This window comes from Artemia franciscana, chromosome 13, assembly GCF_032884065.1.
Source record: "Artemia franciscana chromosome 13, ASM3288406v1, whole genome shotgun sequence".
NCBI classification, from domain to species: domain Eukaryota; kingdom Metazoa; phylum Arthropoda; class Branchiopoda; order Anostraca; family Artemiidae; genus Artemia; species Artemia franciscana.
In genome coordinates this window covers 24372616-24387506 of record NC_088875.1, presented here as the reverse complement: position 1 = coordinate 24387506, position 14891 = coordinate 24372616, and the positions used below count along the sequence as shown (strand labels likewise).

At 34.6% G+C, this 14891-nt stretch overlaps 1 protein-coding gene across 4 annotated transcripts in view; it reads right to left on the bottom strand.

The window, feature by feature from the left end:
- Positions 1–623: 623 nt before the first annotated feature.
- The window catches only part of LOC136034695 (isoleucine--tRNA ligase, cytoplasmic-like), an 82865-nt gene continuing 68597 nt past the window's right edge, over positions 624–14891 (bottom strand). For all 4 annotated transcript variants that reach the window (XM_065716026.1, XM_065716027.1, XM_065716029.1 and 1 more), the window contains exons 15-16: positions 6291–6487; positions 624–1941 (exon numbers count right to left, since the gene is read on the bottom strand). In XM_065716026.1, the coding sequence (XP_065572098.1) occupies positions 693–1941; positions 6291–6487 (1446 nt within the window). In that variant the 3' untranslated portion in view covers positions 624–692. The remainder of the gene's footprint in view (positions 1942–6290; positions 6488–14891) is intronic.

Sequence of the window (14891 nt, the reverse complement as noted above, 5' to 3'; positions counted from 1 at the left end):
TCTGAAAAAAACTAGCTTTTTATATGAAGACTGACGTAGCTTAAGTTTTTTAGAGAATTGAAATAGTATAGTAAAAATTAAAAATATCATAGCTGAAGAAAGACAAATAAGCACCAGTCTCAAAATTTGATCCGATGCGAGTAGAAGTGCCAGAGTGAGGGGGCTGGTCGCCCACTAATCGCTTTCGGATCTTAAAAATACCCTTCTAAATTTCTATTAAGTGAGTATTTCTGATCAATTGAGCCCCCTTCTACGTTTCTACGACAATCCCCTGTCTGTGAGACGACCAATAAAAAAAAATACCTGGGACATACATTAATCTTTAATATGTCATCTCTTTTGCGATAACACTGGAAACCCGTGGAGCAAATACAGAGAAAAGAAAAAAAGAAGAGAAATAGACTACTTTGCAGAACTAAACTATTCATAATCTAGTTAATAAAAAAATAGTTCCGTTCCAAATTTTGCCGGAGAATATTAGCAGCAACTAGCACTACTAAGGTTTGACATAAATTATTAGCATATTGACTAGTTTAACAATAAAACAATTTTGTTTGTTTTCTGACAAACCAGATTCGAGGATTTTTTGTTTTGTTTACTAGACCATTCAAATCAATAATATCTATAGCACAAGGAATTTATTTTCTAAAGTACTTCAGTTAAACAGATAAAACAACCCCAGCAAAACCAATTTAGTTACCAGTCTTTAGCTTGCTGATGATCTCAGAGGGTATTTTGCAACCAACGGGATTCTCAAGAAGCAGATAATTTACTTTTCCTTCTCGTTTGAACTCACAATAATCAGAGAAAGGTTCTTCTTCTTCTTCTTCAAGAGCCATATGTGGATGGAACTTCTGTGGCCCTACAGTGGCATAAATAGTCTTTCCATTTAGACTAGCAGAATCGCAATTTACAGCTTCCCCGGTTGAAAAAAACAATCGAACTTTTCTACCCCATAGGCCAAAGACACCAGCTGCTTCTTTGGATAAAACAGATGTGTCTATCATTGGTCCGTCAACAGATTCTTGCAGAAGCACAGTTCCCCGCCTCTGATCACTCCCATTACAAAGAACTACGTTCACATACCCCACAGGGGGTTTTTTTCTTCGCGGCATTTCTGATGATAAATCAGTAGCATCTCCTTTTATTAGTACAAGACGTAAAGTGGCAGATGTAAGTTTTAGCTGTTGCACCTCTTCACCAACTATTTTGGATTTCTTCACTTGCAAAGTATAAGGACGTAAAGGAGTTTTAGTATCTTCTTCAATTGACGATTTAAAGCGATCAAAAATTTCAGATAGATAACCATCGTCTTCTTTTATTTCATATAGGACGGTGACGATGTCGGATGGTACAAGTTTCATTTTCTTTCTGAAATGCTGCACAAGTGTCTTCAATTCTCTTGCAACTCCTTCATCCTTCAGACTTTTATCCTGAGAAATGTCCAGAAGCACAAGCAAATCTCCTTCCGAATTCGCTTCAAACCGGTTCGACATCTCTTTGGACGTATCGCCACTAAACGAATAAAATATACGAATTTCCTCTGTGGTTATTTTCTCACCCGCAAGAACCATCTCTTTGTCTCTTACAAACTGTTGCAACTGCTCATCCGTAAGCTCTTTTATCTTCTTTGAAACTGACTCAAAGCTACCTTTCAGCCTAGCACCAAGAACTTTATGATCCGGCTTGGCCGTTAAACATACACCATACTTGGATTTGTCGGTGGTTAGAGTAAGAGACTTGACATTCAACTCGTCACAAACATATCTCTCCAGCTTTCGTATCTTGTCCAAAACAGATTGTTCTCTATGAATCACAACAACCTCCCGAAGTGGAGTTTTCAATGGCAGAATTTTGCGCTCACGAATAATACGTCCAAGCTCCAGAACACTTTGAAGCCGAGAGACCGATTCTTCTATATTTTTGTCAATGAATGAGATCCTAATAAAAAAAAAAAAGATAAATAATCAGCATTTGATTATATTCATAATTATGACAAATACAAGCGTAAATACCGGATACAAATAATTGGTATGGTCTTCGTTTTAACTAATAGCCTATTAAAAAGTATATTATTTTTAATTTGTTTTGTTTTAGCCGTGAAACAGAAAAAAATATATTAGTAGTTGAACTTCGACTTATTCTTTTCTCCTTCTAACTGAAAAAATTGTTCAGGGTACACAAATTCTAACAAAGAGCAGAATTATATTCTACTTCAAAACTTTTTAAGGTCGTGGCTCATGAAGTGTACCATTTTGAGTTTAAACTACTTTCTATCAGTCAATTTTTGGCATCTTTTGCTTATTTGTTCAAGCTCCCACCAGAGAGAAAATCCAGAATTTTCTCTCCAGAATGTTTCTACGTTAAGAACTTTCATAAACTTTTTGACATATGATGTGCAATCTCTTGTTATACTTTAGTACAATTTATGCAAATAGGTGCTTACTATGATTAAACCAAAGTAAGAAAAAAAAAATTCTATCATGAAAGGAAGCAAGGATGTTAAACTACGAGAACATAGAAGTAAAAACCCTAAATATTTGAAACTGACCAATCAGCAATAGTAGATGCCAACTGAAAAAAAAATCATTATTAACACACTGATTTCAAGCTCATTTTTAATATTCTATCTGTGTATAATGAGCGGCACTATCATGAATAGGCAATACTGTTAATAATTGCTAGTATCGGTTATGTCACTAACTTGACCATTCCCTTGACCTACTTCATAGGAGTTAGGTGAGAGGCACTATAATTTGAGACGAAAAATACCTAAGTAACTCTAGCTCAAGGACTACTGAACCTAATTTCTTGTATAATTAATTTAGAATAAAGATCGCCCCAAAAAATATAAATTAAATAAAAGTAGAGAGTTAATGGTCGAAAATTTGACCATTGCCTGAATTCAGAGTAAGATACTACTTGCAAAACAATTTTTAGCGATAATTAGGTAATTGCTAAATAGAATTAACAGAAAAATAAAATTAGACTCTTTCCTGCTGATTACTGATACTCGGGCGACTCTTTTCAAATCTATTAAAACTACTACGAGAAAATTTTTCACCATCCTTAGTATTTGATTTATAATCAGTTTAAGTTTGGAATACTGGCAAAACCTATGTTCTCCGAACTTTTTTCTATCAGTTGGAATTTCTCCGTAATGCGTAAGTTATACATGATAGACTTTCCAATTTTTTATCAGAGAAAAAACGTTGGCCATGGAAAAATAATAACGCAATTTTTGGAATTATTAAAGAAAGAGTATTAATTCAAATTTTATCATAACAGTTGACCAATTTTTTTCAAGATAAAAATGAGAAAGAAAAAGAGACAACACACTCTTAACACTTCAGTCTGATTATGAAGAATCAATATAGGAATTAATTGCATTCCAAAACAAATTTGTTCAAAAATAACAGCGAAATTAAAGCCTAAATAAGCGTAAATGAAATCATGTAAAAAGTAAAAATTAAAACAAACAGAAACTAGATTAAAGAGGAAAGTATTTGTAAATATTATATAGACTTTGCTGCCAGTTGAAACTTAACTGCACATATAATGTGCTTAAATGTTTCGGAAACGAATAAAATATAGACAAACTGGCGCAAATATCTAATCTCCTGCTTTGGATTTGTTTCTTCCCTATCGACGGCTTTCCGTAGAAATCGTAGATGAATCCAAAGAAAGGATTCTAAAATATTATTTTGCCTTTACAACCAGTTGAACTTATCACTCTGTACATCTCTCACCGCTCGAAATTACCCATGGAATAGGATGGGGTAAAAAAAAAAAAAATGCATTAACTTTGTAGACAGTTGAACCTTATCCCTTTTAATCGTTGACATCGTTAGAAGTTAAAAACCACAATTTTATCTTATAGAGCCTAATTATTATTATGTAACTATCCCTAACTTTTCGTAATCATAATACTGCAGCTACTCTCTAGTGTAATAATTGCAAAATTATGTCATTACTGCTACAACTACTAGCAACTCACTGCTGCACAAAGTTGCCTGAGGGCAACATGCCTTCCAGCTTGGCATCTCAACCTATTCAAAGCTTCCATCTTTACCCCCTCCAAAGAATTTCTAATTTACTTAAATCATCCCTTACAACCTCCCACAGAGCTCAAAACTTGCAATTTAGTTTAATTGATACTATAAAGCTATCCGTCACGTTTCATAGTCATACTACTATAGACGATACTAAAAACAAAAGAAAGGTCCATCAGTCAGCAAAAGCACATAATCCCATCCCCGAAGACAACTATGGTCTAACAATTGATTCTTAATTAAAATTTCCTCACTGGTCTTTGAATTCTGTTTTTCCCAATTCTTCTAATAAAATAAAATTGAAACAAATTCGTTTATAACCGCTTTACCAAGGAGATGACTCTAACAAGAAGGAGGATATAACAGCCTGTTCTTAAATACACGTCACTCTCCTTGCTAAACATGAAGCCGAAGTTTTCGTACCCTCAGATGCATTGGAAGCAAATAATAGGTGCAGCAACTTCCACCAAGTAGCAAAGGATGCCGCCCCCTCATTGCAAAGATGACGAAGGCATAACAGCCAATTGTTATTTGCAAGTGGTCCTTTGCTCTAAAATGTGAAACAGATTTTTTTTCTAATGCACAACACTGAAGTTGTTCATCCCTTGAAATTTTTAAAACGGTGTATAGCATGAGTGAATTTTTGTATAAAAAAAAATCATGTCATATACTTGGATCAACGTTGAAACCAAGGAAAAATATATCTATCTTGGTTCAAGTTTGATTTTATTGCCACAGGCCAACGTTCTAATATCGCTACTTAGAAAGGAGTAAAAGGAAAGCTCCAGTTTCTTTGGTGATGGTACCATGTAACCGTCGCACACTTAAGCACTTTCTGATTTTAATATAACTTCGATCTGAAACTGGTGCCTGTCTGTTAGAACGGTTTTGCAGCCAAAAGCAGAAAGCTTGATGGAATGAAAGCTTAGCTACATAGCTTCAGATATTCTTCTCCAAAATGGACTACATAATTTCATTTCAATGCACACACTGTAGTCTCTGGCTCAATTTCTAGCGAAAACCGTTCCTTTTTGGCCCCAGGCAAGAAATATATGAGGCTTTCCAACGTTTATTGAAATATCCGTCAATCCAACCTGAGGTCCACACTTTACGCAAATACCACAGACTTAGGCCCATACCATTTTCTAGCAATAATATGAAATCAGCGGACTATAAAAAAAGAAGATAAGTCTGTGCTGCTCCCGCAACACAATTACAATGAATGAACAAATGAGACCCAAATTAACATGAATTAAAATGGTAAATTAGGTCAAACTAAAAACTAGAGTAACTTTTGCACCTTACTGATATAACTTTGGAACAGTTTTTTCTTCATGACAAAAAAAAAACAATAATAATAAAAAAAACCTCATCAGCAACAAAACTCTGATCATCAGCAGTTTTACTGCTGATGATGAACACTGTATATGTGTTCAAAATATCCAGTTAAAAAGTTTATAGCTGTTTCACTGTCAATTAAAAGGTTTCATCCCTGTTTTGAACTGTTTTACTTTCGTAAATCCCACTATTTCGGCAACTATAGACATAGCTCATTTTGGCCCCAAGTCGGGCCTTATTTTATTTTGCATGAAGTTTCTAAAGACCCCCTTTCAGACCTTTAATCACTTAGACTGAGAATACTTACATAATTCTGAATTAAACAAGGAGCAACATGGCTACCATTGCTAACAAGTTGGGGTTGGGAGTGAAGACGTCACGAACCGAATTTGCATTACCCAACTGTATATGTGTTAATTCCTTGCGTGATTTTAAAAGATGCATATGTCTACCTTTTCTGCGAAAATGTATCTGTGAAGAATAGAGCCTCTGTAGTAAATCATTTCAAGTTTGGCCATTTATATGCTTTGAAGCCCCTGTCCCTAGGCTTTACTGGGCATTTCCTCCCAGAGGCACATTCGTTAGATTTTACCATTTTGGATAAAATAGCAAGCTAAAAATCTAAACGTGACAGTGTGTGTGTGTGTGTGGGGGGGGGGAACTAGCGTGTCCAAGGACAGCCGTTGTTATCAGCTGTTGGCTTTCAATCCTTGAAAATAGCATTAGAACTTCAAGTGAGCTTCCTTCCTAGTTTTTACGACCCTGTTAAATACGAGATGACTAGAAAATAAGATGATGTATCACTCTTTACTAAGTCAACGCTGTAGCGTCGGTTCTATCAATGGATATGAGGTTTTATACCTTCACCAAAAGGTGCAAAATAAAAGAAAATTGGTTCACCTAGGCTCAGGCATCATCAGGTAGTGTACTGAAGCAGTCTGTTTGTCCCCTGGATAGCCTTTTATAATGGGTCGCAGTCTTTGGTAGAGCCATTCTGTGAAAAACGGCGTAAAAGGTGCCATCATTCTTATCATCGTGAAGAGGACGCGAAACAAAACTTGTAAAGAGTTGACACAGTCTTCACTTCCATATTCTCCCTAAAATATAACATTATTTAAAACTTTATACTCCCTCCTTGACCATCAAATTATTTTCCTATATATATATATATATATATATATATATATATATATATATATATATATATATATATATATATATATATATATATATATATATATATATATATATATATATATATATATATATATATATATAGAAACGAGAAATCACCAATGCAACAGCACAAACACATAAAAATAAATAAATAAAACGACAGAAGGAGAAAAGGAAGACTGCTCTCCCACACTGGTGATCAACATAGATCACTATATATATCATGTACACACACACACACATATATATATATATATATATATATATATATATATATATATATATATATATATATATATATATATATATATATATATATATATATATATGTAATTATATTGATTTTAAAAATAGATGTAAAATCTTAAGCCAAAAATTGATATCAAGAGGTTTTTCTGCAAATAAATTAACTTGGCAATTTAAAAAATTTAGTTTTCATTATAACGAACTTTTAAATAAATATCAAAAGAATTATCTAGAAATACTTAAAGAAATTTTCAACTAATTTCGGAGGTTCGAGAAATGTTGTCGCAGCGCCATTTATTTTGAATTGTGTTTCTAATTGAGCGAATTTTTTTAAAAATTAGCCACATGGTAAAGATGAATTCTATAATTGTTTAGTTCATTCAGGTTTTTTGCAATGTGTTAATATTTGTGATTTGGTGAAATTTATAATATTTAGTTTACCTGTTGTTGCTAAAAAGAAGGATATATTAACAGGATAAGCTTGTTTTGGTTTTACTTGGTTGTTTTACATTTGCTGTTTTTTTTCTCTCATAGGCATGTATTTTGGAGGTGATACCTGACACGGGGATGCCATGGATATTCTGTGGTAGCCACAACACTGTGCTGGGTAGAGAATTTAAAGTGGCGAAACCCTATATAGGCCAGTGTATTCTCCTGATGAGCCCTTGTGTTGGGTTGTTGCCTCTGAATTATTTGTCTATATTATTTTTTCTATTGTTTGGTAAATGACGACTTATACTTATTGACGACATGACTGCCTGTCCATGGATTATTCTTTATGGTTGATTGTGTATGGCTACGCTGTTTGACCTATGTGATTGTATGGATGAGTAGGGTTAAGGCCTCATTCAAGTGCTGGTTTATATTAATCACTAATTTAGGAAAACAGTCTTCCTTTTCTCCTTCTGTCTCTCTCTCTCTTTTTTTTTTTTTTTTTTTTTTTTTTTTTTTTTTTTGTGCTGTTGCATTGGTGATTTCTCTTTTCATGATATATATATATATATATATATATATATATATATATATATATATATATATATATATATATATATATATATATATATATGTATATATAACGTAGTTTTATACAACACTCTTTTGCATAGTTGTTGCTTAAAATTTAATAACTTCATCTTTGATAATGACAGTAAGTTATAATTATAGCACTTGGAGGGTTTAGTGTAATCAAAAAACTTTTGCTTTGTCATTGAAATAATGATAAACGGGGTCACAGAGAGAACAATCAAAATCTTTTTTGCCAAGTCTAGTAGCAAAAAGACTTTCCTTGTGCTTCAAAGCCCTCTCAATGACGCTGTGAACAGCATCGGCTTCCTAAATTGTGGAGTGGCCAGGCTCAGAATTCATGATTGTTATACCCTGGACGTGCCAATGCTTCCTCAGGATGTCTCGCATCACGTAGCTTATTATTTGATTACAATTTTGAAGCACACACGAATCTGGCTATGTAACCAACTCTCTGATGTCAGGCTAGGAAGCAAAAACCTTAACAAGGATAGCACAAAAACCACTGGCAATATCATTTCCACTTCTACTAGCATTCTGACAAACAACAATAAACTTTCTTGAGTAGCTCTCCTGTCTTTCTTACCAAAAGGTAAGAATAGCAGTTAAGTTAAAGCAAGTGATCTTCCTTTTATAAAAAAAAGGACTAAACATCCCCTTTTGGCAAAGTAGAAACTTTTTCCAAATTCAAACACAATACGGGACCATCCGAAGCCCTGTCTTTACCTTTTTCTCCTTTGTTTTCTAATATTCCTTTCACGTGTCTTGCAAGAGAGATTTTGACCTCCTCAGATAATTTAGTACCATTTTTTAAGCCTTTTTTTTTCACAAATACTGCATCTGTCAGTTTTAGGAACATGAAATGCAAGATTAAATTCAAAATTGAAAATTTTTCTGTATATATTTTCCATGAGAGGTAGCTTATCATCTTCCACACACTTAATTTCGTACAATGAATACATGATTGTTATATTGAGTGAAGGGTCAAGAAACTTTTTGTTTGTTTTGGCACGACAGTATTCAATGGTTGGGAAGCTTTCAATGTGCTTTCTTGTGAATACCAGATCATCTTCTTGACTTTTATTCATAGGTTTCTGTGGACCACTAACAGGATGTACTCCACACTTGATAACTTATGGGCGTGATGAATCTGCTTATCACTGATGTTTAGGGTAGCAAAATAAATTCCTTTGCAGACCTTCATAGCTTTATTATGAACTGACAGGTAATAGTGGAATGTACGTTTCCGCCGATTCTATCTTTTTTATCCCTTTTTTTAGGTAAAGGTTTAGTGGTTTTCAAATATTACATCCTTTTGAAATCTTTTGACAATGTCAAAAAGTTCTTAAACACAGTTTGACGAACAGTCTCACAGTTTGACGAACAGACAGTTTGACGAATTGTTCAATACATCTGAAAGGACACGAATGAGCACAATTAAAGGGATTCACTTTCTTATATTTCCATGTAATTTTTTGGCTTACAGTGTTCACCTAAACATTTCCAGAGTTTACTTCATATACTTTTCCTTGTCATTTAACCTCTTTCTGACTTTTTTGGATGCGTTATTTCTTGTTTCTGTACCATCATTTCTTTCCGTGGTTGGAAACATGCTAGTAGAAGCCGTTTCACTGATTTCTGTGGTAAGATTTTCAGTATTATCGCCATGTTCCACTTGCGGGAAATACGTCGGGTCAAATCAGCAACATTCGGCAAAACGGACCATGTGAATGCGTTTCGGTCAAACCGTTTAAAAAATTGCGATTCGGCAAAGGAGTATTACAAAATACAGTCAGTTAGAGGCGTTTTACAGCAATGTCAATTAGACCATTCGGAAGATATTTTTGTTACACAAGATAGCGTTTCTAACTCAGTTTCAACGAAAACTATTATATTGGCAAACCACTCTCAGTAGACGATATATTACTGTACCTGTGCGCCATCCTGGGGAACGAATAGTGAAGAAAGTTGAAAACACAGTCATCCAGTAATAAATTAAAATTATTAGTGCCCCTTTTAAATGCAGAAGAAGATACAGAAAAAACCTAGAACTCTTAGATTCATCCCTTTCCAACCACCACCTAAACTTATGCATATACACGCGTGCTATACCCTTTTTAGGTCATGATTAGTTAGGATATATTTAGGGAATGATCTTAAAATATCCAATGTTGATCGTTAAGGCTTTTGACACAGTAGACAACAATTTACTACTTGAGAACTTGGAGTTTTGTAGTGTAAGAAGTGTACTTTTGTGGTGTACTTTGCTTTCTACGTGCATTCTTAGCAGGACAGCTACAGTATATTCAGATGAATTCAAAGCGATCATTCAAGTTTCCCCATTAAATGTGAAGAACCACAAGGTTCCGCTCTAGGACAATCATTATTTTTATTTTTTGTAAAAGACGTAAGTCAGACTATCTCAAATATCAGAAACAATTTTTGTGAGGTACATCATGATCCACAAGAAGTAACAGTTTCGATGTTATGACGCTTCGCTTGTTTGTCTTGCAAGAACAGAGAATGTATTGACAAAATTGACTAAGCCACCGCTAAATGAGTTTCAATTTGGAATCCAAATAAAAAAAACTTCGGCTTCACCCTGCTAAATTAGTTTTATTTGATTCTCTAGAATATACTTGTTATTTATGAGTACTCGATTAAAACAGTGACGGGGAAATTGACAGGAAATAATGTGCCAAACATCATGGTATTACACTTGATAAAACTTAGTCGTTTAGGAGCCATGTTGAATATATATCAGCGATATCATCACGGAACATATTAATACTTCAAAAGCTCGAATATTTTGTCCCCCGTTGTAGTTTAAGGTCGTTTTATTTTTCCGTAATACATCCGTATAATTCATATTGTTGTTCGATATGGCATGGACGCTTCTGTCGCTAGTGGATCCAATTCGAGTTCTCCAAAATAAGGAAATATCTTCAAGTGATCCTGTAAACTTGGTTGATTGTGAGACTTAGGAATTTTTACCATCTACTATTTATGTTTGAATACCATAATCAATAAGTTATCTTTATTTATCTCCCGCAGGTTAGGTGTGATTACCATAATTATGATACTCGCGTTAGGGACGAAATTTCAGTTCCAATTGACATCACTACGATGTCTAAGTTCTTCTTTGTTAATCTAGGAATAGCAATGGTAATGAAATTTATGAAATAAAGAAGGTTGAAAAAATTTATAAATAAAGTTAAGGAAACATGTATTATAATTCATGGTGTGAGGATCTTTTTTGGATATAACCTATTACTAAAGGATTATAGTCTCTACCCGACCTACAGCTAATATTCAATTCAGTAACAAAGTGATTATATTTTGAATAAGCGGATTATTTTTCTTCTTGAGTGAAAATTCCCTTGGGAACTTTGATTAAGAATTAACCTGAGTGATTTCCCTAGAGTGATTTAATATCCGATTGTTTAGATTTATTTACTATTGACATTTTTGCAATTTGAACTTGGTGTACTCAGTAGCGATACTTATTATGGATCTGGAACAGTGTAGCATCTCTTTAAAAAGAATTTCAAGCGAAACAGGCGGCGTGCAGTGTATAATAACTGGTCTCATTTTAGTTGTGGAAAAACTAAATACTCTATTGACTTATAGAAGACCTTTGTGTGCGTAATTTGTAAACAAAAAGATTCCCCAAAAACCTTTACTCTGAAAAAACTGATATCGAAACTGAGATCGCAAAGTAACAACGATAAAATCCAGGATCAACTTAAAAAGAACACTATCTTCCCAGTAGAAAACTTGCCATCTAAATTTCCAGGCATTCCTGGCGGTGCACTGAGAAGTATGGATACTATAGAAAACATCACCGAGGAAAGAAATGACTGCTGAGGTCCTGATCTGAGCTGCCTCTTATGTGACGAATCAACAAAAGACAGCCCTTCATTTGATTGTCATCTTTGCTTACACCGCATGCATACGGCCTGCGCTGCAATTGATGCAGATATAGTCCTTGTTCTGCAGAAACCCTCGGGATGTTTCTTTCTTTTTACCTGTGAGAAGTGCTTAAACCAGGGTAATATTACCAGCTCTAAAGTTCTCAGTAATAATGTATCTGTTCAATGCAGTAGCTTTGTTACTAGTCAAAAAAAAAAGAAAGAACCAACATCTGCCAGCCTTCCGACAATATATCCAGTACTAGCAACCAACCAGTTTGGAATTTTAAAGAAATCAGAGATTCACCCACCCCTCAAACCATGTCTTCCGAGTATCCCAACTTGGAACCGATTCAATGTGCTGGAAAGGAGATTCGAGACCGCAGTGTAAAACCCTTCTTTCACCCCTATATATTTCCGAAAATACTATTATCAAATGTCCGGTCACTTATGAACAAATTAGAAGAGGTTGAACTTTGCTTAAAGAATGAACTGGTTGATATTGCTTGTATCTGTGAATCATGGTCCGCGACTGAAGATGTTGTAGCATTTGAAGGATATGATACCTATTTCAAACCTAGAATGACACCCAATGATATTACAATAACACATGGTGGTGGTGTTGGTATTATTCGTCGATCGTCTATAATAAATCGAGTTCTCACTTTCAGTAATATACCAAATAAGCATGGTTTTGAAGTACTATGGTTGTGGTGCAGGCCTAAGAAGCTTCCCAAGGAAGTGGCATCACTGGTGATATGTGTTGTTTACTATCCGCCCCGTGGCCCCTATCGTAAAGACCTTGTGAATTACTTACAAAATTGCACTGACAATGTAGGATCCTTGTATCCTAATGTGTGGTGACTTTAATGACTTAGATGCCAAATGGCTAAGTAATTCACTATCACTTATGCAGGTTGTCAATGTGCCCACAAGAGGTAACCGTATGTTGGATCTCATTTCTAGCAAATGTCCTGAATATTATAATACTCCAGTTACATTACCCCCATTAGGTTTGAGTGATCACCTGTGTGTTGCTTGGACACCCAATCATTTTATCCCAGATAGACAAATAAATAGTGTGGTGTACAGGCCTTTCACACCTGAACTAGTAAATCTCTACAAGAATTGGCTCACAGATCGTGACTGGCGTGATATTCTCTCATTGTCTGACGGTGACAAAATGGCAAGTTTATTCTGTGAGGAACTGTTCAAAAAATACTGTGAAATTCTCCCCCCAAAAAAAATTTCCCCCCAAAAATGAATTTCCCCCCAAAAAAAAATATATATGTGAAATCTAATGAAAAACCATGGATTACTCAAGAGGTTCGGAATCTGATAAAAGTGAGAAACGAATTGCATTCAACTGGACCCGTAAAAGATTTCAAAAGAGTAAGAAATTTAATTGTATATAAAATAAGATTTTCACGTAAGCAGTATGGGTCTAAAATAATAAGCAAAATATATAAATCCAACCAAAGGAAGTTCCATGATTTAGTTCAGAACATTATTGGCAAAAAAGTAACTAGAGTTGAAGTGAGAAATGTCAATGGTAAACCCCTGTTACCTAGTGAAATTAATGACTTTTTTGCATCAATTTATAAAATTCATCCGCAAATAAGAAAATTACCACCGAATGATTCAGTTTCAAATATTCCTATACTAGTGGTTGTTCAGTTGCTAAAAAGTTGAAGGCACTTGATTCTCGTAAATCTAGTTATCCTAGTGAGATACCGATTAAATTGATTATTGAGTGTGCTGATCTTTTATCTACTCCTTTAACGGCAATTTTTAACCAATGTTTTATTGATGGTGTTTTCCCATGTATTTTTAAACAGGCGTATGTAACGCCAATCCCCAAATGCAAGGCACCTAAAGATATTACAGAGATGAGGCCGATTTCGAAAACACCAGCTCTCTCAAAAGTATTTAAAAGTTTTATTTTTGATTGTTTAATTGAGGACATAAATGATAATATTGATCCCCAACAATTTGGATTTAGATCCGCGCATAGTACTGTTCATTATTTGGTTGCATTGTTGGATACTATCCTTAAGGACTTAGAAAATAATGGGGCCTATGTTGATGCATTATTTGCAGACATAGTTAAGGCTTTTGATAGTCTTGATCATAATGTAGTTGTGGAAGAAGCAAAGGCTATGGGTGCCCGTCCATTTGTTGTAAGAATGCTCGTTAGTTTTCTTTTTGAAAGATCTCAGTGTGTCCAACTCCCTGATCATAAGCCATCTAAATTTGTAGATATTTTTGGTGGTTTGCCACAAGGGACTAAATTAGGCCTGCTTTCTTTTCTTATTGTTTTCAACCGTATTTTAACAACAATTCGTGAGCGTTCTAAATTTACTGATGATTTAACTGTTTTATCACTGCGACTAAGCCCTCCGACTACTGAACAGTCTGACTTAATCAAAAGCTATCATGATCTAAAAGCTGAATTAGAAAAGGTAAAACTGACGGTCAGTGAAACTAAGAGCTCTTATGACGTTTTCCTTCCTAAAGGGTAACAACCACTCTTCTCATAATTCCATACTGCCAACAAAGAAAACTGTTGAAATACTTGGGATACTTTTGGACGATGATTTAAGATGGAATTCGCACGTTGACTATCTGACCAAAAAGGGTACATCGCTTTTACATTCATTTTCCAACCTAAAACGATTTGGTGCACCAACTGAGGTTTTAAAGTCTGTATGCTGCAGTTATGTTAGACCTTCTCTTGAGTATGCATGCCCTGCTTGGCATCCAGGATTGACAAAAGATCAAACAGATAGACTTGAGACGATACAAAAAAGAGCTGTAAAAATTATACTTGGACAAAACTACTCAACTTACGAGGATGCACTGAAACAACTCAATTTGGACTCACTTGATAGTCGTAGACATGACTTAACATATAGATTTGGACTAAATTGTTTGAATTCCCCAACTCATTGTCGTCTACTACCCAACCTTGAGAGCCCCCGAACTGAAGGACCAGTTACTAGACTCCGACAAATAAAAAAGAATTGTCCACAGTTACTGACTTGCTCAGCCTATAGTACTGAGAGATATCGCAAATCATTTGTTCCATATTTTACCCGTCATTTTAATAATATTGACGCGACTAATATTTAATGTTTGATTAATA